The following is a 26,138-nucleotide window of genomic DNA, read 5'->3' on the forward strand; positions in this document are numbered from 1 at the left end:
CAGTCCGTGGCAAACGCTGTAAGGTGTTTAGACTCTTCGGCAAGGGGAATTTGATTATAGGCCTGATTCAAGTCCAAGATAGTAAAGAACTTGGCCTTACGAAACCATGAGAAACAAGAATGAAGGTCGGGAAGGGGCACAGATTGTAACACCACCTTCCGATTGAGAGCCCTGTAATCAATGACAGGCCTGAAGCCCCCTTGGGGTTTCGGGACTAGAAAAATAGGCGAAGAATACGCTGACTTAGAGGGCCTAATAATACCATCCTTCAACATCTGATCGATAATTTCTTTCAGAGCCTTCATTTTAGGTGGAGATAGCCTATAAGGTGGAAAACGGACAGGAATCGAATCCGTGACCTCAATTTTGTATTCAATAAGGTCAGTAACACCAAGAGTATCAGAGAACACCTCTGGAAAGGACTGACACACTTTGCGAATACTATCAGCCTGCTCCTCAGGTAGATGTCTAAGGTCTAACAACATCTCATCCTGGGTAGGCGAAATAGATGAACATGATACAGAATTACACTTTAACAAGGGAATGTTACAATTGGACGTAAATTTGAATGTGCACGACTTACTCTGAAGATCGAGCACAAGACCAGTGTGAGAAATGAAGTCCGCTCCCAGTATGATGGGGCAAGACAAGTGCTTAGCCACAAACAGTTTGGTTTTCCATGTAAATTTAAAAATACGAATTTTGACCAGTAAGGAACCTAGAATTTCTAATGGAGATGAATTAGCCGAAACATATAGGACAGGAGATGAGACATAGTCAGGTAGTTTACAAACAGATTTCAATTTAGAATACCATTCAGCCGAAATAATCGAACAGACACTGCCTGAATCTAATAAAGCGGTTATAGGCTCATTGTTTAACTCAATTTTAAGAAAAGGAATAGGTGCGGGGGAATCCGCCGCAATCCTAAGACACTCTTTGGGACATTCAAAAGATGCATTTGAAAATTGCTCGTTCCCTGAATTTACAACCTGTTTACTAGGGGCTGAGTCTCGGGAAGATGGATTAGTCGACTCAGCCGAAGCCACTAGTCACTTTTTATTATTGGCATAGGTGGAATTTGCACCAGAGGTTGAGCAGGAGGGGGTGCTATTCGAATTTGGGCAATTCTTGGCGATATGTGAGAAAGCCCCACATTTAAAACAGCCTTGTGATGAACCAGCCCCATTACTTGTCCCACTCGACTTGATCAGTGGACACTTATTGCGCAGGTGGTCAGGCGACCCACAAGCATAACATTTACGAGGGGTGACTGATCGGCGAGGTGGAGGCCGAGTATTACTAAAGGAAGGCGGGGGTTCTTTCGCTTCACGCAAAGAATCGGCGTATCTAACTCCTTCCGCTGAGACGGCCAATGCTTCAAGTTCCGAGAAAGTTTGCGGGCACGCCGCGAAACACAAATATGACCTGTAGGGTGGTGAAATCCCTTCCACAATAGCTTGTACAATCTGATCCTCAGGGAAATGAAGAGCAAACACCCTAGTATAAAACTTAATATCTTGGATGAAGTCTGCCAAGTTTTCATCCAAGCGCTGTACCCGATAATAGTACTTCTGAATAAGGGAGGACCTGGCCCTCGCAGGGATGAAGTTAGCTAGCAAGTGGGCATGGAAATCCTCAATAGATGATTGCTCGGCAATGGCTCTTACGATTTTATCAGAGAGAATACCAATAGCATACGGATAGATAATTTGCAAAATTTGACATGGAGAAAGAGAAAAAACAAGGGCATGATCCTGAAATTCAACTAGAAATCTTAAAAATGAAATTACGTCACTGGTGGTATTAACGGAAAACTTAGAGATACCTCTGAGCAACATTGCCAAGGGATGAGGCAAGCTACTAAACCCGGGTGACATAGTAGGTAAAGGTTTCAATGGCAAGGTAGTTAATTCAGAACGTACATTATTTAATGAGTTACGGCGTTCAGACTCGTCCAATGGGGCAGAGGTTGTTTGAGCAGCAATGGTTTTCCTATTGACTTCTCCCTTATGAGGCTCTTCCTCGCTACCTACATTCACCGTGACGGGTTGATCAGTTTTGGGAGGAACCTCCCCAGTTAACAATTGAGTGACCTTGCTAGATAATTCAGAAATATTTTCAAGCAGCGTACTAGCTTCCTTCCTCTGAACGTCATTCAACTTCAGAGACAACAGATCATTAACTCTATTTGAAAAGTGATATAGCCTGGCTTGCACACGCTTAATTTGATTAGGAGAAGGATCATTTTCATCAAAAAAACTAACTACAGATGCTAGCCCAGTAATATTCTCGACGATCGTGGAAAGAGAGTCGTCAATTTCTTTCTCTCCCAAGGTGGGGATGGAAATGGGCAAATCAAGGGACTCTCTAAGCTTATTGGTGTCTACTGCAACCGTGCCTCCAGATTGCACATTTCTAATAGTTAACTCATATATCAACTCCTCTTTGCGCAAATAGTTAAGATGGAGAACATCGCGAGGTCCGGGCATGATGACAGAACAATTTTGAAAAACTCAAAAAAAATTCCAGCAACTGAGAAAATTGTTAGAGTTCGGAATAAAACAATGTTTAACCGTCAAAAAGGGCTAAATTGAGACCCATTCAACCACGCTCTGCTACCACTTGTTACCGTGTTTTAGTGGTAGGTAGAGGTGAAAGAAGGTGCGGGCGTGAACGGGTCTCAAACTACGAAATCAAAGTTAATGTAAAATTTAACAAGGTTATATTTTCTTTTCAAAAACAAAGAAATAACAAGCATGGCAGGTACAAAGTAGCAAGTCCAAAGGGTAGTTACAATATTTACAGGATTTGGGCTTCGCGCCCTGACTTCACAATGCTTGGGCAATCAGCTCAGTTTTACCCCAAACACAAGTTTCAACAGAGGGGCAGAAAACCCCATTCATGCCTAGGAGTCCTTGCTCCAAATTACACTGAAAAGCCTCCACGAGGCATACAACACTCAATTTTCAAAAGAGCCACACGCTCTCAACTTTAAGCCTCTCAAAGGCCACACCAAACTCCACCTTCGAGTTGTCCTCACTGGACATAGACACAGGGGTAAAATACCCAACCTACTGAGGTCTATTAAATGAAAAGGGGCAATTACATGACCTCTAAAATAACAATTTGAGAGGAGGCGATCTGCACTCCTAATACACTTGTTTTTAAAACCTAATCTGGCTCTAGGCCACTAATGCAAGGGCTAATCCCATACTACAGAGGTGACTTTAGAAAAGAGCAATTTGTTTAACGTTAACGAAGAATGGGTTGAGAAAATAAGTTCACCTCAAAACAATGTGAGTGGGAGCTCGAGAGGGTTAGCACTCTCTATCCCAATATGCAGCTTTAAAAGAGAATAGATGAAAAGATTGGTTACATTTTAGGAAAAGGTTACATGGTGGAAACGCTTCGAACCCGCTCCGAGAGTTAAACTGCCAACCTAGCAAGAAAAGAAGTTATTAAGAGGCCATTACCTGGTGTTGAACAGCTGGAGAAGAAAGAGGCGCTTCCCGCCCCCTGCTATGTACTTTACACACTGAAAGATGGAACAGAAGTGGCCCGGAGACCCAAAAATCAGCAGTTTAAATACTCTCGCGGAAGGTTCTAGGCGTTTTAGGGAAGAGAACACCCGCCCACAATCACTTTATTGGCTAGGGTACAGAAACATATCCAAGTTGGGGGAAGATACATCGGATTGGTCGGAAATTATTAAAAGAAATTCGGGATTGGATAAATCTAAAACAAGGGGAAAAAGAGGGGTATACAGCCAACTTAAACAATAACAGAAAGAAATTTAACAAGAAACAAACTTTTGAAATAAGAACTTCTCCAAAAAAATAGTTCTTTCACTCCGCACTAGGGTGCACTATTGTTGATCTTCAGTAGTGTCCTCTAGAAGAGAAAGTTCACACTTCTTACTACAAGCAAAACAAAAATACGTCGAAAATGACACAGTTCAAAAACTCCAAAATTTCCAGGTAGTGACATCTTCTGAGAAACTTGAAAATTAATACTGTCCATAAAGTTCAGACTTCCTCCAGCAGAGGAGTTTCAACAGGCGCACATTTTAAATTAGCGGTGTGGAGGTGTACCGTCCGGTACAAACCTCCCCCCCCCCCCCCAAAAGTTCCTCCAGGGGTGACACATGAAATTGTGTGAAAACAAGGTCCAAGTTTTGATGTAGATATGGAGATTAATTGCCAAAAAAATGTATAAGATTTTCTTAATTTGGTTTGATTCAGTTTCAAAATTTTGTTGTTGCAGGTGAAGTACAGTCTTTATGTTTGTAGAAGTTGAATTCTGAAGATAAACTTTTAATACTTAAAAGTGATGAAAAATTTTGCAATGTCCACCAAATATTGCTGTTGAATTCCCAAGTGTAGTCATTGCTTATAGTAACTGTTCATGTAGTTGATGTTGATGAAGTTGGATGGCCAGACCGGCCGTTGCAGCTTGCGTCCAAAGGAGGCCGCTCGGACCCCTCAAGTACCCTGAGATACCACTCGCCCGCACTATGAGGGGAGCAGAGGTGTTGAAGCACGCCGCGCCCGCGGTGAACATATACAAGCTGCGGGCAAGTAGCAGGTCGTGCGCCGCACATCAGCCTAGGCCGGGAGGAGAGCTCCGGCTCGCCGTGCACATGTCGTCCTCGCTGGGGCCGAGGGGGCCCTTCCTCAAACCCAGTCGCGGCACGGCGCCGCGCGGCTGCGGGGGCACTGAAACATTAAAACTAGGCGGCAGAATTTTGTTGGACCATCATCATTTTTTTGAGGGCACAGGCTTGTTGGAGAGGTAGAGGGGCCAGCGGCGTGCAAATATCCATGGCATTTAATCTAAGCAAGCCACAGTGTGTATAGCAGGAGACGGGAGCGTGGTAATGGCCATGGTAAGGACAGAATGGCAGTTTAACGGATCGGGGAAGGTTTTACAAAAAATGCTTACATATAAAACAAAATAGAAGGAGCAGAATGCCTTAAGAGTGGAAACTCAAAAAAAAATATAACCTTCATATTCCTATCAAATTATATGAAGCAAGTTGACACAAAATTTACACCGGTTTCACCTGGGACAGGTGAACCCTAAATATCCTCTCGGTGGCTGGATTGCTTACTAACAATGTAACCGGCGTAAGAAAATCGAGAATGATACAAGGCCCATGAAATCTGGGGGCAAGCTTGCCCGCGGGAACAAAGTTCTTGACCATAACTTGGTCACCTACCTTCAAAGGGGTGGGTCTCCGTCCACGATCATACCTTTCCCTAACCTTTTCATGAGACACTTTAAGATTGGCTTTAGCCTTCTTCCAAAGATCTTTAATGTTGTCCGGATCTATTGTCTCGGGTAGAATGTCACTCAGAGACCAGAGGTTAGAGAGCGGCGTGTTGGGAACAAACTTGAACATCAACGAGGCTGGAGTAAATTTATGTGATTCATGAACCGCCGAATTCAAAGCAAAAGCTAACCAATGCAGGGACGTGTCCCACCTGGAATGATCTTCATGATGATAGGCAATAAGTGCGGACCTGAGATTACGGTTAACTCGTTCAGCCAGAGATGGTTGAGGGTAATAAGCAGAAGTAGTTACATGAGAGATGGACAAGTCAAAACAGAATTTACGAAATAAATTAGATGTAAAAGCCTTAGCATTATCAGATACAATATATTGGCACGGACCAAAAGAAGCAAAAATAGAATTTAAGCAAGTAATGGTAGACTGAGGTGTAGCCAGCTTAGTCGGAAATAACCAGGAAAATCTAGTAAAGCCATCTACGCATACAAGGATGAACTTGTTAGCATTTCCCTTTGACTGGGGGAAGGGTCCTACATAATCAATATACAGGCGTTCCATGGGGCGCGACGCTTGATGCGAAGACAAAAGGCCTACCTTGGTGGACATGGTGGGTTTACTGAGCAAACAAGATTTACAAGCTTTTACAAGTTCACGGATTTCACCGTCCATACCTTTCCAGATGAACATTTCACGAATCTTTTCACGAGTTTTAAAGATACCCAGATGCCCTCCTAATGGGGTCTCATGATAATACTTGAAGATCATAGGTACAAGAACAGCTGGAACGACAACTTTCATCATCTTATCATGCCTCGATGGGCAACATAGAACACCATTCCTCAGAACATAAGGGACAACATGTTCCCCAGAAGAAAGGGTTTCCATTATCGGAGCCAGCGTCGGATCTTCACGTTGGTATTTCTCAATATCCCTAAAAAGCATGGGAGCATCTGTTAAGATGGCATTAACACCAGATAGTATGGACTCGGGAGGTGATGAACTGTCGACCGGTTCATGGGTCTCGACGTCGTTAGAAAACATACGACTGAGTCCATCAGCAACAACATTTTCGGTACCTCTGATATGCCTGACATCGAATTGGAAGGCAGAAATACGGATGGCCCAACGGGCTATACGACCAGTACGACGCGGCCTACCTAAGACCCAGCTTAAGGCTTGATTATCTGTCTCCAGGTCGAATTTGACGTGTTCCAGATAGAGACGGAACTTTTCTAAGGCGAATAAGACTGCCAAACCTTCGAGCTCATAGATGGAATACTTGGCTTCTTGAGCCGACAAGGTCCTAGATGCATAGGCGATGGGTCGCCTCCCTAGTTCAGTCTCTTGAAGAAGTACTGCAGCTACTGCTGACGACGACGCGTCAGTTTGGACGATGAATTTCTTCGAGAAATCAGGCATAGCAAGTACAGGGGCATTACAGAGAGCCAATTTAAGATCTTCAAAAGCGGCTTGTTGAGAAGGTCCCCACTCGAATTTGATGCCTTTCCTACGAAGAAGGTTTAAGGGCGCCGCTCTATTAGCAAAGTTAGGAATGAACTTTCTGAAGAAATTCACCATACCAATAAACCTGGCGATGCCTTTAATGTCCTTGGGAGGTTTAAAATCACGGATGGCCTGTGTTCTCGAATGATCGACTGCAACACCATCAGGTGACACAATATGCCCTAGGAATGACATAGAGGGCTTAGCAAAGGCAACCTTGGACAACTTGACAGTTAACCCAGCCTTACGAAGGCGATTGAGAACTTCTCGCAGATGATCTAGATGTTCTTCGAAGGTTTCCGAAAATACGACGACATCATCCAAGTAGTGGTACAAGTATTCAAATTTGATGTCGGAGAAGACCCTATCTAGCAGCCTAGTGAGTACAGCTGCTCCCGTGGGGAGCCCGAAAGGCACGCGGTTGTATTCATATAAATTCCAGTCCGTGGCAAACGCTGTAAGGTGTTTAGACTCTTCGGCAAGGGGAATTTGATTATAGGCCTGATTCAAGTCCAAGATAGTAAAGAACTTGGCCTTACGAAACCATGAAAAACAAGAATGAAGGTCGGGAAGGGGCACAGATTGTAACACCACCTTCCGATTGAGAGCCCTGTAATCAATGACAGGCCTGAAGCCCCCTTGGGGTTTCGGGACTAGAAAAATAGGCGAAGAATACGCTGACTTAGAGGGCCTAATAATACCATCCTTCAACATCTGATCGATAATTTCTTTCAGAGCCTTCATTTTAGGTGGAGATAGCCTATAAGGTGGAAAACGGACAGGAATCGAATCCGTGACCTCAATTTTGTATTCAATAAGGTCAGTAACACCAAGAGTATCAGAGAACACCTCTGGAAAGGACTGACACACTTTGCGAATACTATCAGCCTGCTCCTCAGGTAGATGTCTAAGGTCTAACAACATCTCATCCTGGGTAGGCGAAATAGATGAACATGATACAGAATTACACTTTAACAAGGGAATGTTACAATTGGACGCAAATTTGAATGTGCACGACTTACTCTGAAGATCGAGCACAAGACCAGTGTGAGAAATGAAGTCCGCTCCCAGTATGATGGGGCAAGACAAGTGCTTAGCCACAAACAGTTTGGTTTTCCATGTAAATTTAAAAATACGAATTTTGACCAGTAAGGAACCTAGAATTTCTAATGGAGATGAATTAGCCGAAACATATAGGACAGGAGATGAGACATAGTCAGGTAGTTTACAAACAGATTTCAATTTAGAATACCATTCAGCCGAAATAATCGAACAGACACTGCCTGAATCTAATAAAGCGGTTATAGGCTCATTGTTTAACTCAATTTTAAGAAAAGGAATAGGTGCGGGGGAATCCGCCGCAATCCTAAGACACTCTTTGGGACATTCAAAAGATGCATTTGAAAATTGCTCGTTCCCTGAATTTACAACCTGTTTACTAGGGGCTGAGTCTCGGGAAGATGGATTAGTCGACTCAGCCGAAGCCACTAGTCACTTTTTATTATTGGCATAGGTGGAATTTGCACCAGAGGTTGAGCAGGAGGGGGTGCTATTCGAATTTGGGCAATTCTTGGCGATATGTGAGAAAGCCCCACATTTAAAACAGCCTTGTGATGAACCAGCCCCATTACTTGTCCCACTCGACTTGATCAGTGGACACTTATTGCGCAGGTGGTCAGGCGACCCACAAGCATAACATTTACGAGGGGTGACTGATCGGCGAGGTGGAGGCCGAGTATTACTAAAGGAAGGCGGGGGTTCTTTCGCTTCACGCAAAGAATCGGCGTATCTAACTCCTTCCGCTGAGACGGCCAATGCTTCAAGTTCCGAGAAAGTTTGCGGGCACGCCGCGAAACACAAATATGACCTGTAGGGTGGTGAAATCCCTTCCACAATAGCTTGTACAATCTGATCCTCAGGGAAATGAAGAGCAAACACCCTAGTATAAAACTTAATATCTTGGATGAAGTCTGCCAAGTTTTCATCCAAGCGCTGTACCCGATAATAGTACTTCTGAATAAGGGAGGACCTGGCCCTCGCAGGGATGAAGTTAGCTAGCAAGTGGGCATGGAAATCCTCAATAGATGATTGCTCGGCAATGGCTCTTACGATTTTATCAGAGAGAATACCAATAGCATACGGATAGATAATTTGCAAAATTTGACATGGAGAAAGAGAAAAAACAAGGGCATGATCCTGAAATTCAACTAGAAATCTTAAAAATGAAATTACGTCACTGGTGGTATTAACGGAAAACTTAGAGATACCTCTGAGCAACATTGCCAAGGGATGAGGCAAGCTACTAAACCCGGGTGACATAGTAGGTAAAGGTTTCAATGGCAAGGTAGTTAATTCAGAACGTACATTATTTAATGAGTTACGGCGTTCAGACTCGTCCAATGGGGCAGAGGTTGTTTGAGCAGCAATGGTTTTCCTATTGACTTCTCCCTTATGAGGCTCTTCCTCGCTACCTACATTCACCGTGACGGGTTGATCAGTTTTGGGAGGAACCTCCCCAGTTAACAATTGAGTGACCTTGCTAGATAATTCAGAAATATTTTCAAGCAGCGTACTAGCTTCCTTCCTCTGAACGTCATTCAACTTCAGAGACAACAGATCATTAACTCTATTTGAAAAGTGATATAGCCTGGCTTGCACACGCTTAATTTGATTAGGAGAAGGATCATTTTCATCAAAAAAACTAACTACAGATGCTAGCCCAGTAATATTCTCGACGATCGTGGAAAGAGAGTCGTCAATTTCTTTCTCTCCCAAGGTGGGGATGGAAATGGGCAAATCAAGGGACTCTCTAAGCTTATTGGTGTCTACTGCAACCGTGCCTCCAGATTGCACATTTCTAATAGTTAACTCATATATCAACTCCTCTTTGCGCAAATAGTTAAGATGGAGAACATCGCGAGGTCCGGGCATGATGACAGAACAATTTTGAAAAACTCAAAAAAAAATTCCAGCAACTGAGAAAATTGTTAGAGTTCGGAATAAAACAATGTTTAACCGTCAAAAAGGGCTAAATTGAGACCCATTCAACCACGCTCTGCTACCACTTGTTACCGTATTTTAGTGGTAGGTAGAGGTGAAAGAAGGTGCGGGCGTGAACGGGTCTCAAACTACGGAATCAAAGTTAATGTAAAATTTAACAAGGTTATATTTTCTTTTCAAAAACAAAGAAATAACAAGCATGGCAGGTACAAAGTAGCAAGTCCAAAGGGTAGTTACAATATTTACAGGATTTGGGCTTCGCGCCCTGACTTCACAATGCTTGGGCAATCAGCTCAGTTTTACCCCAAACACAAGTTTCAACAGAGGGGCAGAAAACCCCATTCATGCCTAGGAGTCCTTGCTCCAAATTACACTGAAAAGCCTCCACGAGGCATACAACACTCAATTTTCAAAAGAGCCACACGCTCTCAACTTTAAGCCTCTCAAAGGCCACACCAAACTCCACCTTCGAGTTGTCCTCACTGGACATAGACACAGGGGTAAAATACCCAACCTACTGAGGTCTATTAAATGAAAAGGGGCAATTACATGACCTCTAAAATAACAATTTGAGAGGAGGCGATCTGCACTCCTAATACACTTGTTTTTAAAACCTAATCTGGCTCTAGGCCACTAATGCAAGGGCTAATCCCATACTACAGAGGTGACTTTAGAAAAGAGCAATTTGTTTAACGTTAACGAAGAATGGGTTGAGAAAATAAGTTCACCTCAAAACAATGTGAGTGGGAGCTCGAGAGGGTTAGCACTCTCTATCCCAATATGCAGCTTTAAAAGAGAATAGATGAAAAGATTGGTTACATTTTAGGAAAAGGTTACATGGTGGAAACGCTTCGAACCCGCTCCGAGAGTTAAACTGCCAACCTAGCAAGAAAAGAAGTTATTAAGAGGCCATTACCTGGTGTTGAACAGCTGGAGAAGAAAGAGGCGCTTCCCGCCACCTGCTATGTACTTTACACACTGAAAGATGGAACAGAAGTGGCCCGGAGACCCAAAAATCAGCAGTTTAAATACTCTCGCGGAAGGTTCTAGGCGTTTTAGGGAAGAGAACACCCGCCCACAATCACTTTATTGGCTAGGGTACAGAAACATATCCAAGTTGGGGGAAGATACATTGGATTGGTCGGAAATTACTAAAAGAAATTCGGGATTGGATAAATCTAAAACAAGGGGAAAAAGAGGGGTATACAGCCAACTTAAACAATAACAGAAAGAAATTTAACAAGAAACAAACTTTTGAAATAAGAACTTCTCCAAAAAAAAAAAATAGTTCTTTCACTCCGCACTAGGGTGCACTATTGTTGATCTTCAGTAGTGTCCTCTAGAAGAGAAAGTTCACACTTCTTACTACAAGCAAAACAAAAATACGTCGAAAATGACACAGTTCAAAAACTCCAAAATTTCCAGGTAGAGACATCTTCTGAGAAACTTGAAAATTAATACTGTCCATAAAGTTCAGACTTCCTCCAGGAGAGGAGTTTCAACAGGCGCACATTTTAAATTAGCGGTGTGGAGGTGTACCGCCCGGTACAATTATTATTATTATTATTATTATTATTATTATTATTATTATTATTACTCAATCGGTTCTGGACGAAAATTGTGAGTTAGAGGGTTGGTTTCTATCTTAATTTTCTTTCTTTCTTCCTTTCTTTCTTTCTTTCTTTCTTTCTTTCTCTCCTTCTTTCTTTCTTTCTTTCTTAATCCATTTACGCTCCAGGGTTGGTTTACTCCCGGAATCAGCGAGGGACCATCTACCACCTCAAGGGCAGTATCCTGGAACGTGAGTTTGGGTTGGGGATACAACTGGGGAGGAAGACCAGTACCTCGCTCAAGCAGCCTCACCTGCTATACTGAACAGGGACCTTGTGGCGGGATGGGAAGATTGGAAGGGATAGACAAGGAAGATGGAAAGAAGCGGCCGTGGCCTAAAGATAGGTACCATCCCGGTATTTGCCTGGAGGAGAAGTGGGAAAACACGGAAAACAATTTCAAGGATGGCTGAGGTGGGAATCGAACCCTATCTACACAGTTGGCCTCCCGAGGTTGAGTGGACCCCGTTCCAGCCCTCGTGCCACTTTTCAAATTTCGTCGCAGAGTCGGGAATCGAACCCGGATCTCCGGGAGTGGCAGTTAATCACACAAGCCGCTACACCGCTTGGGCGGACCTATCTTAATTTTAATTTTCCTAATCACCCTTATCACCGCCAATGGTTATTGATGGCATTTTTTTCCTACTCCTGTGGCATACATTGGAATCAAGGAAGTGCTGAAATAAATAAAATAAATACTGTTCTGTCGTGCAGTGGTTAGTGTGATTAGCTGCCACCCCCGTGGCCCGGGTTCGATTTCCGGCTTTGCCACGAAATTAGAAAAATGGTACGAAGGCTGGAAAAGGGTCCACTCAGCCTTGGGAGGTTAACTGCGTAGAGGGGGTTCGATTTCCACCTCAGCCATCCTCGAAGTGCTTTTCCATGCTTTCTCACTTCTCCTCCAAGCAAAAGCCGGGATGGTACAAATATTAAGGCCATGGCCCCTTCCTTCCCTCTTCCTTGTCTATACCTTCCAAATCTTGCCATCTCCCCACAAGGTCCCTGTTCAGAATAGCAGGTGAGGCCGATGAGGCACTGGTCCTGCACCACAGTTGTATCCCCAACCCAAAGTTTGACGCTCCAGGACACTGCCCTCGAGGCGGTAGAGGTGGGGTCCCTCGCTGAGTCCCAAGGAAAATCCAACCCTGGAGGGTAAACAGATTAAGAAAGAAGAAATAAATAAATACTGCAATAAAACAGATAACTCACTTTAAAATGTCACTCTATTTACTCTGATACATCCAAGGAAAGGGTAAATGGCAATGTTGTTTTTTCGTTGGAACAAAATATTATGAAATGTTGTAATGCTATAAAAGAAATGACTAAGTAGTCACTGGGCTAGTTCGCAAAATAGCCCTCATTCATTACAATTTCAACTCGGACCGAATGCTCTCAAGACAAAACACAACTCAGAATGAATTACACTACAAGTACACAACCAAATAAGAAAATTTAACTTACCTTGCAGTAATTAATTTAATGGCGTATGGCCTTCGGAGAGGCTTGGTGCGGGTCTTTTTCTAGTAGACGACCTATTAGGCGACCTGCATGTCTGTGAAGATGAGGGCCCTATCTAGGATGATTTCTAACGCTGAATACGTCACACACACCCAGCCCCCGAGCCATTGGAATTAACCAATTAAGGTTAAAATCCCCAACCCGGCCGGGAATCGAACCCGGGACCCTCTGAACCAAAGGCCAGCATGCTAACCATTTAGCCATGGAGCCGGACTACCTTGCAGTGACCCGGCCAGAGAGACCCTCCAGAGAGCGGATTAAATCTAACACCGAAACGTGAAAGAATATCAACGAGATACTGCGCTAATCTACTTGAATTAAACCAGATATTTAAAATGAATCAAAATATATTTAAAATAATAATTTGAATAAAATCAGTAGGTGTAAGATATGTATAGATTAAACAGGGTAGGTTAATAGTAGGTTTGACAATCTTGAACTCTAGTGCCGAAACAATACTTCAATGCCTTTTGTAGGTTATGAAAAAGTAATTACCCGATGAGTTCGCCGTGCGGTTAGGAGCGCGCAGCTGTGAGCTTGCAACCGGGAGATAGTGGGCTCGAGCCCCACTGTCGGTAGCTCTGAAGATGGTTTTCCATGGTATCCCATTTTCACACCAGCAAATGCTGGGGCTGTACCTTAATTAAGGCCACAGCCGCTTCCTTTCCACTCCTAGCTCTTTCCTATCCCATCGTCGCCATAAGACCTATCTGTGTCGGCGCGACGTAAAGCAACTAGCAAAAATAAGTAATTAATGCAAGAGTTACTAAGAATAGGAAAATGCATTTACCAGAAGGAAATTAAAATTCGTCCAGCTTGATCGCTGAGTACTTTCACAGCAACATCAAGTAATATCAAAATCACTTCAGAGCATGATATTCAGTTACCTTACCCCCATTGGAACTTGAAGAACACATAGATGTTAAATAAAACAAGAAGGGGAATGAATAAACTGCTGACCAAAAAACATTCACGATACTGCGAGGTAAGGACACACTCTGCGATCAAGGTGAGAAATACATAATTAAACGAACAAAAAAAATTGCACGCATTACCACACCAAGGCACGTCCTTAATATAAATCAGTTGATGAGAAAAGCACGTTAACATAAACAAACATGAGGTAATACGCAAATAATCGGAAGTGGCCTTTAAATTACCAGATGTACATTAGGCACAAGGTATGTTATATGATCAGCAATAAAATTCAATATGTCTAGAGTCAGTTAAACTGAGAATGCACTAGAGAGCATACTTCGCTGATAACCATCCTGCAAATCAATATAACATGTATTACTTAAAGTCGCAAATAACTTGGCATATATCATAACGAAAAAAGATAAGCAATTAAAGTTAAAGGTTAATATTAATATTATTTTCTCCCACACTGCATTCAAATTAGAAAGTAAGATTGAAGATTATTCTTAATTCAGCATTAATAATTAGTATGACATTCGAGTACACTCATACAAAAAAAACACTAATAATGTAAGAAGAAGATAAAAGGTCAACAGAAAGAATAAAAGACAAGTAAATAATAAATTGGAACGACGTAAATAGTGTCAAGTCAACACATCATTAGGCTACATCATGTGCATAAGGTTGGTGGTGTTACCCACAATACATATGGATTGGAATCCATTCAAACTCCCCTAAAGTAAAAAAAATAATCTAGAATCACTTGGGCAACACAACTGAATCGAGGAACATAGTAAGGCAATTAGAATAAATGTGAAGATGATTTGACTGCAGGCTTCGGCATCATTCGTAACCCGGTATTGCCGTTGTTCATCAAGTTTCAGGAGATTATGCACATTTAAAATGTTGTCGTTAACGACATAAAAGGAAATGATCACTTTCTGAGTATGTAGTAGACCTAGAAAGTACCCAGTGAACTAGAAATTAGATAAACATGTATTACCTCCAGAATACACTGTGGACTTGACGTAAAAAAAATAAACACCAAAATAGTTAAGAAACTCTCAAATGCTGACCAAATACAATGATAGTGCAAATGTCATTTTATCCAGGGTCAAAATTAGTTGCCCATTCCATCTTTCTCTTCGTTAGTAAAACCTTCCTTTCGACAAGATCACGAGCCATCTTGCCCCAAAAACAAGCTAGTCTCAAGTGACGGTCGACTAATTATTACATTCATCACAACAATGTGTCACGTGAATCTCAGCCACGATACTTCCATGACTGATGCCAGAGTGTGCCATAGTATAGAAAGAGATACACTTTCTCATGCAAAAGCGGAAATTACAGTATCATCGGGGGAAGCTGCAGAATGCCATTAGGCGAATAATTAATGAATAAAAATAGTGATACAAATTTCAAATTACGCTTAAAACGACCAAAATAATAAATAAATAAATAAATAAATAAATAAATAAATAAATAAATAAATAAATAACGTGGGAGTGTAATGAGACTAAACTTCGTCATGTTATAATATGTTATTAAAATGGCATTTAAGTCATTTCTTTGGCTTGTAGGACTTTATGAGTGTCTGTCTGTCTACTAAATATCTCTCCTAAGCAATAAATGTGCTTTTCCGTGGTTTTCCATTTTCACACCAGGCAAATGCTAGGGCTTTACCTTAATTAAGGCTACGTTCGCTTCCTTCCCACTCCTATCACATCGTCGCCATAAGACCTAACTGTGTCGGTGCGACGTAAAGCAGACTGTAATAAAAATCTAAGCAAATATTTCTGATCAACGTACAGAGTGACATACCACTCTACTGTAAATTCAAATATTCTTCTCTTTGCGGTAGCAATCTCCGAGTCATCAGTATGGCATGTATTCAAACACATCTACACAAACGAAAGTTCACGAGAGTGTGTAAAAAAAAAAAAAAAAAAAAGAGTAGTTGGCTGAAGCCGATGTTAAGCAAGGACTATATTCGTTCCCTCAATAGTACGATACGAGGATGAGCAGAGAGCGCACCTGGCACTGCTGTATGCGTGCCAGCTATGATTTCATCTCGCCTTACGACACTCATTTGTTACACTGTGTGTCGGCAGTAGTGTGCACTTTTCATATTCAGTGCATTGAAGAGCAAGAAGCGATAGGCCTATATATAATCAGTGATGGAAAGTCGGAGATCCAGAGAGGGTCTCGGCCCACAAGTGGTCACAGCTGGTTCATGGTCCGACAGCTCTGAATTCCTACCGGCCAACTAAGCAGACATGGGGTAGCCACGGTTCTACGTCGTTGTATTCGGGAGACGGAGAGGGGCTGGTCCCCACCGTCGGCTGTCCTGAGAATGGTTTTCTATGCTTCTCCATTCTCCTGCACTAAGGCGAATACCGGGACAGTTCCTATGGCCACCAACCCTCTCACATTCTCCGCAAATATTCTTCTCCGACATAAATCTCCTGGCCTGCGGGACGGCGTTACCGTCTAGGAGGCCCACCTCCCTCTTCAGGGGAGGAATGAAAACATGCTGTAGAAGTAGTAGTGGTTGTAGTAGTAGTAGTGATAAGAAGACTACAAGAAAAAAGTAATTGGGATGAATTACTGTTGCCTGAGAAATATTTTTCAATTAAAATTAAAAATTATTTTTTCAACAAGTAATCACTAAAATTACAAGTAAAATTACTTTTACAGAACGCTAGCCATAAGGAAACCACTGACATTTTTTTCGAATGTGGATTTATTTATTTATTTATTTATTTATTTATTTATTTAGAATCAGCAACAGCATAACACCAAATTACAAAGATCCCAGCTATGTACGATAGGTATTATTTTAAAATGAAAGGTATATTAATATTTACGAAGGACACAAATACACACAATAAAAACTGTACAATCCTATATAATACATATTTACATAAACAACGACATTAACAAAGGAAAATGCGTTTACAGTAAATACAGGAGAAGGAAAGAACAAGAAGGAAAATTAAGTTATATGATAAATATCATGGCAGAAGGAAGGAAACGATACGAAGATGTCTAGGTTTTTGTCGATAGATAAGGTATTAAACATTGCTGGAATTCGTACAGAAAAGGACCTTTTGGTGAGAGAAAGCCGGGAGTGAGGAATATGGAACAGGGTCTTCAATTTGGTACTACGGGATGGGACGTGGAGGGAGAATAAGGAAACTAAATCTGGAGACCTAAATAGACCATTAGCTGTTTTGTATAGCGGCTTTAGGACGGCTACTTTCCTCCGAGCAGAAAGAGTTTTGAGTGTCAATTTCCCAAGCACTTATAGTGCTTAAGTTGCGACAGGCTTTGACGATAGCACATAAAAAAGATTGCACACGGTCAAGATGGCTGAGATTTGAAGAAGCGGAAATGGACCAGACTGGAAAGGCATATTCAGCAATCGGTAAGATACAGGAAACGTAGAATGCCCTGAGGGCATTTATATCTGTGATGTCAGAAAACCTGTAGAGTAAACCAAGGAGTGACATAGCACGTGAGGTAAACCTGTTTATATGCGAGACAAACAACAATTTACTGTAAAAATGAACTCCTAAGTCCTTTTGATTGCCAACAATTGCAATCGATTGGTTCAGTAGGTGATATTCTTGTAGAACGGGGGAATTTACGAAGTGTGAACGAAATGGTAGAACACTTGGAAGGATGAGGTTTAAGACGCCACGTAGTACACCACCCTGACAATGAATCAACTGGATTGTGTCTGTGGGAGAATCAATCTACTTGAAGATTTTACAATCATATGCCTAGAGAAGGATTTCACATGAATGGTGGGAAACAGTATCGATGAGGTCAGCAATAAACAGGGCAAAAAGAAGGGGACCTAAGACACTGCCCTGCGGGAACCAGAGAGGGTGGTGGTGGGAGAAGAACTGCATCAATCAAGGACCACGCACTGTAGTCTTTCACTCAGAAAGCTATTAATGAGAGCTAGGAGTCTCGCATGCACATTAAACCGTTCAGAAAGTTTGTGTGCAAGAAGCGTGTGATTCACTGTATCAAAGGCCTTCGCGATATCGATATAGTATACATCAAGTTGAGAGCCCGCGTGGATAGCAGACGTGGCATGATGGAGGAGGATAGCCAAGTTAGTTACGCAGGAGCTTCCATGGAGGAAGCCATGCTGCTGGGGGGATATGTATGGAATTGAAAATGCAAGCAAACGCTAGCGGATGATCCTTTCACAAATGATTGATAAAACAAGTAATACAGAGACCGGGTGATAATTTGCGATATCCGACCTCTTTCTACCTTTAAGAACGGGTGTGATATAAGCAAGTTTCCAGGAGCTCGGAAAGTAGCCGACTGAGAAGCACCGATTGAATATCACGCTAATAGGGTATGCAAGATTTACTGCTGTATTCTTACGGAAGATAGGGCTAAGACCATCAGGACTTGTGGGTTTATTTCTGACAGAGACGAAAGTAGGGAGTACACTTCAGATTCAGTGGTAGAAATAGTTTATTACTGAGGCTATGGGAAGTAACAGGTTTGATTTTAGGAAAATCAGCGTACTGAACAGGTTTAACAAAATTAGAGGTAAAATATGCATTGAAAAATTCAAGTCTATCTGCTCCACTGGCTGCAGAAAGGTCCCAGGTTACTACTTCCGGTATTCGTTTGTTGTCCCTTCTGTTATTTATAAGTGACCGGAACCTTTTACTGTTGTGTCTTACTTCAAGGCAGGCTCCGTTAATATATTCTGAGTAATCCCGCCTTTAAAAAAATCCTTGTAGTGTTTGTGAAGGTCAGAGAATATTTTATCATTTCTCTCGGAGGGCGCATTCTTCTATTGTCTCCAGGCTTCCTATCTTTTAAATTCAGCACTTTTAGTTCCACTCTTCTTCCATGGGGGGCATTTTCTGGGCATCGAACGAGTATGAACGAGGTCTCGGATTACAGCAAGCGTCCAATCATAAAATAAGTGCACCGCATCTTGAACTTCACCCACATGCAACAAATGCCATGGTAAAAGGGACAGGGTACGATTAACAGTCTGCCAGTCAACTTCACGCCACACAGGCACAGAGCTCCTAAGAACAGGTCGATGACATCTCGAAGCACGGGGAGGGGGTGAGAATGTGGAATAATACAAGATTTGCAAGGAAATATATTAGGTACACTTCATTATGTGTGGGTTTTTGTGTCTGTTTTCTTCTTTTTCTTTTTTAGCACAAATGCATTAAGAGGCTAGGTGAGACTAAACATGATACCTTGGAAGTATCCAAATGATCTTTCCCCATCATTTTTATTTTAGTAATGACTTTTAACCTTTCAAATAATTTGCCATTTACTTAGCAAATAAATGGTATGGTTCCTAAGATTCTCATAGCTAAACCTCGAATTCTTTGGGGGAAAGTATAATTTTGCATTTACTGAAGGGACGTCTTGAGGGAACACCTGTTTTTAATCCCAGAACTTCGTAGCTATAATTATGATATATTTGTAAGTGCTGGAGAGGTAAGAACGTACCTCCTCCATAATAGGTTCTGCTGTAGTAGAATTGAAAATGGCATCTTCATTATCATTTAGCCGAGATGAGTGGCTCGGACGGTTGAGGCGCTGGCCCTCTGACCTCAACTTGCAGGTTCGATCCTGGCTCAGTTCGGTGGTATTTGATGGTGCTCAAATACGTGAGTCTCGTGTCAGCAGATTTACTGGCACCTAAAAGAACTCCTGCGGAACAAAATTCAGGAACCTCGGCGTCTCCGAAAACCGTAAAAGTAGTTTGTGAGATGTAAAGCCAAAAATATCAGTATTGAGCCTCTTTATTTATTTTTCTCCAGATATTACAGTAATCAAACCTAATCGATCACAACGGAGAAAAATATCAACATTACAAGCTCAGGCAAAACTAGAGACAAAATTACAAGTACAAAAACTAAAACAATAAACACAATCAAGCCAAATACCAAAAACTATTCTCCTATTCAGAGAAAGGATGTTCAATACGGCGACACCGAAATAGAGAAATAGAAAATAAAAGACCACCCTCCTATTCAGAGAAAGGGTATTCAATAACACGACAATACAGCATTCTGCATGATAATGCAACCAGAGTACCTGGCAACCACGACAATGAATAAACACCGTTTGGTGAGAAAGTTTACTTGCCGATTAGCAAAGAATGTAACGATTACAATTTTACTTCAAGAAGTAAATTAAGGTCCATCTCTGTGGTGTAATGGTTAGTGTGATTAGCTGTCCCCCCCCCCCCCGGAGGCCCGGGTTCGATTCCCGGCTCTGCCACGAAATTTGAAAAGTCTTTAGAGGGCTGGAACGGGGTCCACTCAGCCTCGGGAGGTCAGCTGAGTAGAGGTGGGCTCGATTCCCACATCAGCCATCCTGAAAGTGGTTTTCCGTGGTTTCCCACTTCTCCTCCAGGCAAATGCCGGGATGGTACCTAACTTAAGGCCACGGCCGTTTCCTTCCCTCTTGCTCGTCTATCCCTCCCAATCTTCCCATCCCCCGCAAGGCCCTGTTCAGCATAGCAGGTGAGGCCGCCTGGGCGAGGTAATGGTCATCATCCCCAGTTGTATCCCCGACCCAGAGTCTGAAGCTCCAGGACACTGCCATTGAGGCGGTAGAGGTGGGATCCCTCGCTGAGTCCGAGGGAAAAACCGAACCTGGAGGGTAAACAGATAAAGAAGAAGAAAAATTAAATTAAGAGTAAGAATTACTTTTTGCAAAAAGTGACGATTACAAGCAAAAATTACTGGGAATTAATTTTTACAAGTAATTCGATTACTTTTACACAATTACTTTCCAACTCTGTACATGTTAGTAGAAGAATAAACTTGAGTGGAGAAGATAACCTATAAAGAAGAAGTGAAGATATAAAGTTGGAATTCAAGAGGAAGAATCAGGGCAAATATGCCCTTATATGAAAAGAAATTACGGATTAATTTACCAAGGGAGATCATCGATAAATGTCCAACGTATTTGAAATCATTTAAGAAAAGACTAGGTAAGCAATTTTATTGGTAGGGAGTCTGCCACATAGGCTGTGCCTGATGTGAAAATGGGAAATCACGGAAAATTATCTTCAGAGCTGCCGACGGTGGGATTCGAACTTACTATCTCCCTAATGCAAGCTCACAGCACAGAAGTAGAATAGAAATGCAGTAAAAATGATAGCAAATATCAGAAAACACCTTACGGTGTGAAATAATGGGCTGCACTCCGCAGTACTGTTCAAATATTAACAACGCCCCTTAGAGCTATCCGAGGACAATTGTAACCTCCAACGGTATTCCGCCAATATCCCAAGGAACAACCACAAGTTTACAGAAATTATGACAAAAATGGCAATATGTTACTTCCCAGCTGGCAAGCCGTCAGAGACGTTCCCATGGTAACCTGTATTTTCGTTGTCGGTCTGTCGGACTCTCAATGCACAGCATGAGACCCGCAGAAAGTAGTATGTTTCTCCGTCATTTGAAGAATAAGCGAAATTATGTACATAAGAAAAGTTGGTTATAATCAAGGGATGTTTCACATATAGTCCACGGATTTTACAGAAAATCAATACTATAAGAGAAAATGGGAGAAAACTGTTCTAGTTTTCCTATAAACCCCCCCGTCTGTTCAGACATTTTAAGTCATATGCATATCGAAACCTTCCTTAGGATTAGTATAATCTAAATATGAAGTTTGGTTGAGATCTCTCTAGCCGTTTCGCCGTGATGGTGGAACAAACAAACAGACACGAAAAATAAAAACCGCTGATACGGTCTTGAGTTGACCTAAAACGGATAAATATCTGGAAAAATTGGCAAAACAAACAAAATTAGGAGACAGCGGACCCCCTACAACTTTATTTATACAGATATGAGTAAAGAACTGTAATCAGAGGTAAGGCTTTTTGCCAACGATGTTGTTCTGCATAGAGTAATAAGTAAGTTACAAGATTGTGAGCAACTGCAAAATGATCTCGTTAATGTTGTAAGATGGACAGTAGGCAATGGTATTATGATAAATGGGGTTAAAAGTCAGGTTGTGAGTTTCACGAATAAGGAAAGTCTTTTCAGTTTTAATTACTGCGTTGATGGGGTGAAAGTTCCTTTAGGGAAGTCACTGAAAATACCTAGGTGTTAATATAAGGAAAGATCTTCATTGGGGTAATCACATAAATGGGATTGTAAATAAAGGGTACAGATCTCTGTACATGGTTATGAGGGTATTTAGGGGTTGTAGGAAGGATGTAAAGGAGAGGGCATATAAGTATCTGGTAAAACCCCAACTAGAGTATGGTTGCAGTGTATGGGACCCTCACTAGGATTACTTGATTCAAGAACTGGAAAAATTCCAAAGAAAAGCAGCTCGAGTTGTTCTGGGTGATTTCCGACAAAAGAGTAACGTTACGAAATGTTGCAAAGTTTGTGCTGGGAAGACTTGGGAAAAATTGACTAAGTGGTATGTTCCGATCTGTCAGTGGAGAGATATAGCTCTTATGGCGACGATGAGATAGGAAAGGGCTAGGAGTAGGAAACGGTCGTGGCCGTAATTAAAGTACAGCTCCAGTATTTACCTGGTGTGAAAATGGAAAACAACGAAAAACCACCTTCAGGGCTGCCGTCAGTGAGGATCGAACCCACAATCTCCCGAATGCAAGCTCAAAGGTGTGTGTTCCTAACCGAACGGCCGACTCACTCGGTGTTACAACTGTAAAGCTAGCTGACGCGTCCCAGATAATGATTAACCATATCCGGGTCATTAATTGAATGCCCAGCGTAGTGGCCTTCGATTCTAAGGGCTCCGGGTTCGATTCCCGGCCGGACCGGCAATCTTAATATTAAATGGTTAATTCACTTGCCTCGGGGACTGAGAATTTGTGCTGTCCCCAATATCCATGTAACTAATACACCACAGACAACGCTATCCTCCACCACAACAACACACAGTTTCCCAACGGCAAATGCCGCCCACCCTCATCGGAGGGTTTGTCTTACAAGGGCTGTGACCAGAGGAAATTGTTATTAATTTTAACCATCTTCATCGCCATCATAAACTTTTTTGAAGTGATAAAACAAAGATTAAAGGAAAGAAATGTCAAAGAGTCTTCTGGTGCTATCAATATGACAGCAAAGAGAATATGTAGGGTATGACAGCGTTCTCACACCGGCATGACAGGACATTGTTGATGAACAGCACATTGTTTCTTCCTTATTGGTTGGTTTCTTTCGCTCCATAAATGCTAACCTATAAATTGCCAATACACTCCCGCAGTTGTTTATACTCGCTGTCACTATGAGACGGAGTAAAATTATTTTCCTAAGGGCTTATTTCAAGCTTGCTCATATTAGTTTATTCTTGTATTATCCTTCAGTAAGAGTAATTACCCGACACCATATCTTAATAACTACGCAACATGGAACGCTAGGATTCAAGTACACAGTATCAAAGCTAATAAGTCTGAAGTTAAGGCAGTGGGAATTGCATATGTTCGCTCTGTGGAAAGTGCTGCGAAAAATACCATATTGTGTTATGTTCAAAAAGGACCAAAAGCATCACGCAAATTAGCAAAGAATAATTTCAAATTTGATGTAACCATATTGTATATGCCCTTTCGGGTGCTTTTTCTTCTTCTTCTTCTTATTATTATTATAGTTGAGACTGCAATGTGTCTGTTCAGGAGGTTTTTATCTCATTGTTTAGATTTGCAACTGGTTTGCCAATTGGAGACGCAAGCTGAAGAACGCTGGTAGTGAGGCTCGCCAACGTACCTGGGGGAACCTCATAAAGAGCTATAACACGCAGGCGCAAGGGAACGTGGAACAGTTCAGCATTTGTTCTGATGACAGTATCTGGGAAGAGGAGGAACTACTCTCTGACACAGGTGAGTCGTATTTCCCGGATGATTTCTGTTGTCCTCTCTGTAAGTGTATCATTATTCCTAAAATAATTACGATTTATACGAAGGGGTGTTATAAAAATGTACACAGTTCTATTTTGTCTATCAGATACAGCAACGTCACGCCCATAGACACATACGTTTATTGAAGTACTCGTGCAGTAATTTTTGAACTTCGCCCGCAACTAAGCACAGTCCACGCTGGGCCAAGATCCCGCCAGTAGACTGCCATAATAATGGACCGTTCCCGCGATCATTGCTGCTCGTGGACATTCACAGGTTGTCGCTACGAAAGCAAGGATGTTTTTCTGTTGTTAGTCTTTGTGTTATAACTCGATCCGTATTTTGCTGCTGGGAGAAAGTATAACAGTTGTTTGCAAATCGCATCTTGGCATTGTTACATTTTGTGCTATCACAGTCCTACTTCTAACGTTATTAATTACAGAGTGTCGTGGAGAATGTTTACTGTTATGTGTTGAAATGTTAACAGTAGACAACAGAATCTTTTGCCATTTTTTGTGATTGTTAGATCATTCAGGAAGATGTGTATTATCGTCGCAAGGAAAACGATACCTAACAAAAATCTGTCCGACCAGCCGCACTGCTAAGCGCTGTCGTCAAGTTTACTTCGATTACTGGGTTAACACATTAACATTCAAAATAATCTAACGCATGCAGTTACTACAAATGTCCATGCAATGTGAACGGTTGTGGGATTTAATTTACTCAGTCTTCGTCCTCGATGTCACTTTCTCCCAACTGTAGCCTTAGCCTAGTATGAACTGGTTGTTGCCATTTGCATATATTGTCCTATTTAACTGTTTTTGCACACATTTGCTCCATAAATTTGAACCTATATTTCCAATACACTTCCGCAGTTGTTTACACTCGCTGTCACTACGAGGTGGAGTAACATTATTTTCCCAAGGGCTTATTTCAAGCTTGCCCAGATTAGCTCAATAGGATAGTGGTAAGGAAGCAATCGAACTAGGCCTACGTCATGTCCACGAACCCGTGCCATTTCATCAGTAACAAGTGCTTTTTGAGTAGTTGCTTCCTTAATACTTTGCAGAAGTATTGCCTTAACCCAACGGGGTTAGGGACCTGCAAATTATGTTCTTTTATGAAACGAAGCAGTAGTATTTTCAGCAAACATCAGTTCACAAGCCGTGAATGACCATAAGGATCCTGAATTTTTACAATTTAGACGATGAAAACTGAAAATATTAAAAATATTGTAAAGAAAGAAAACACTAAACAATGTATAGCTTAGGAGAAGTATAAGTGACCATTTAAAATAGTCACTGAATATTTTAAAATGTCCACTATATTTTTTTCCAGAGTCGTGTGTCTTTTCTAGTGGACATAGTGGAAACTAATTTTCAGTTGAATAGTAGCTTGCATTATTGAGCGCGATAAAGTCAAGAATCCATCTTTTGGTAGTCGCCACTTTTACGGGGGATCTGTGTCTATTTTAAATAATAATACTAATGTTATTCGCTTTACGTCCCGCGAACTACTTTTACGGTTTTTGTAGACGCCGAGGTGCCGGAATTTAGTCCCGCGGTGTCTTATTTTAAAATCGCATTTATATTCTCAATAGTTCTCTTTATATTCCTGTTAACGTCCTTAATAAAGAATGTACTGTCCTTTGATTTTTTTTGTATTTCCAATGTTTTAATGCTGTGTTATTAGTCTTTGACGTTTTAGAGTTATTTATCACAGGATGTTCAGATTTAATTTTGTTTTGGATGTGGAGGGGGCTCGTACACCACACCTGGGCAACTGGAGATGGTCAACAATGATGATGATGTTAAATGTTGTCCTTGTAGCAGTCCAGAATGTTTGGAAATATAGGCGGTAGATTTGTTAGAATTTCCACTGCCTTCGTAATATACATCACGAAGGCAGTGGAATTTCAAACCGGTTCTCGAATACGTTAGCATTCATTTCATCATGTGAAACAGCCGTCACGGAAATGAATAAACAGATTGAGCTTTATACTCTTTGACCCATCCTTCAGTGCTGCCCGCATAAAGTAGGCCTATCATTATTACGCTTATCTTGGGACACAGATAAAACGAGCAACGGGCATCGTCCCATCCTTTTCTCCCAACTGTAGCCTTAGCCTAGTATGAACTGGTTGTTGCCATTTGCATATATTGTCCTATTTAACTGTTTTTGCACACATTTGCTCCATAAATTCGGGCAGACTCCATAATAATTCATCTCTTGTTAGGATGTGCGGAAGCGGAACCCAAGTTTATTTAACTTAAAAAGTTATAAACATCCCTATGTATCACGTCACATGTAGAACTATTCATTTTCAAAATCTGTTTTTTATTGCCCTTCTTTTTTGTAGTTTTAAGCACCATCCACTTGGCAACCACGGGGCCTTTACATG

At 41.7% G+C, this 26,138-nt stretch overlaps 1 protein-coding gene across 2 annotated transcripts in view; it reads left to right on the plus strand.

Annotated features, from left to right (window-relative positions):
* The window catches only part of LOC136876922 (homeobox protein Mohawk), a 167,442-nt gene that overhangs the window by 117,642 nt on the left and 23,662 nt on the right, over positions 1–26,138 (plus strand). For both annotated transcript variants that reach the window (XM_067150678.2, XM_067150679.2), the window contains exon 4: positions 23,539–23,719. In XM_067150678.2, the coding sequence (XP_067006779.2) occupies positions 23,539–23,719 (181 nt within the window). The remainder of the gene's footprint in view (positions 1–23,538; positions 23,720–26,138) is intronic.

The sequence above is a fragment of the Anabrus simplex genome, chromosome 7 (genome assembly GCF_040414725.1).
Source record: "Anabrus simplex isolate iqAnaSimp1 chromosome 7, ASM4041472v1, whole genome shotgun sequence".
Lineage (NCBI taxonomy): Eukaryota > Metazoa > Arthropoda > Insecta > Orthoptera > Tettigoniidae > Anabrus > Anabrus simplex.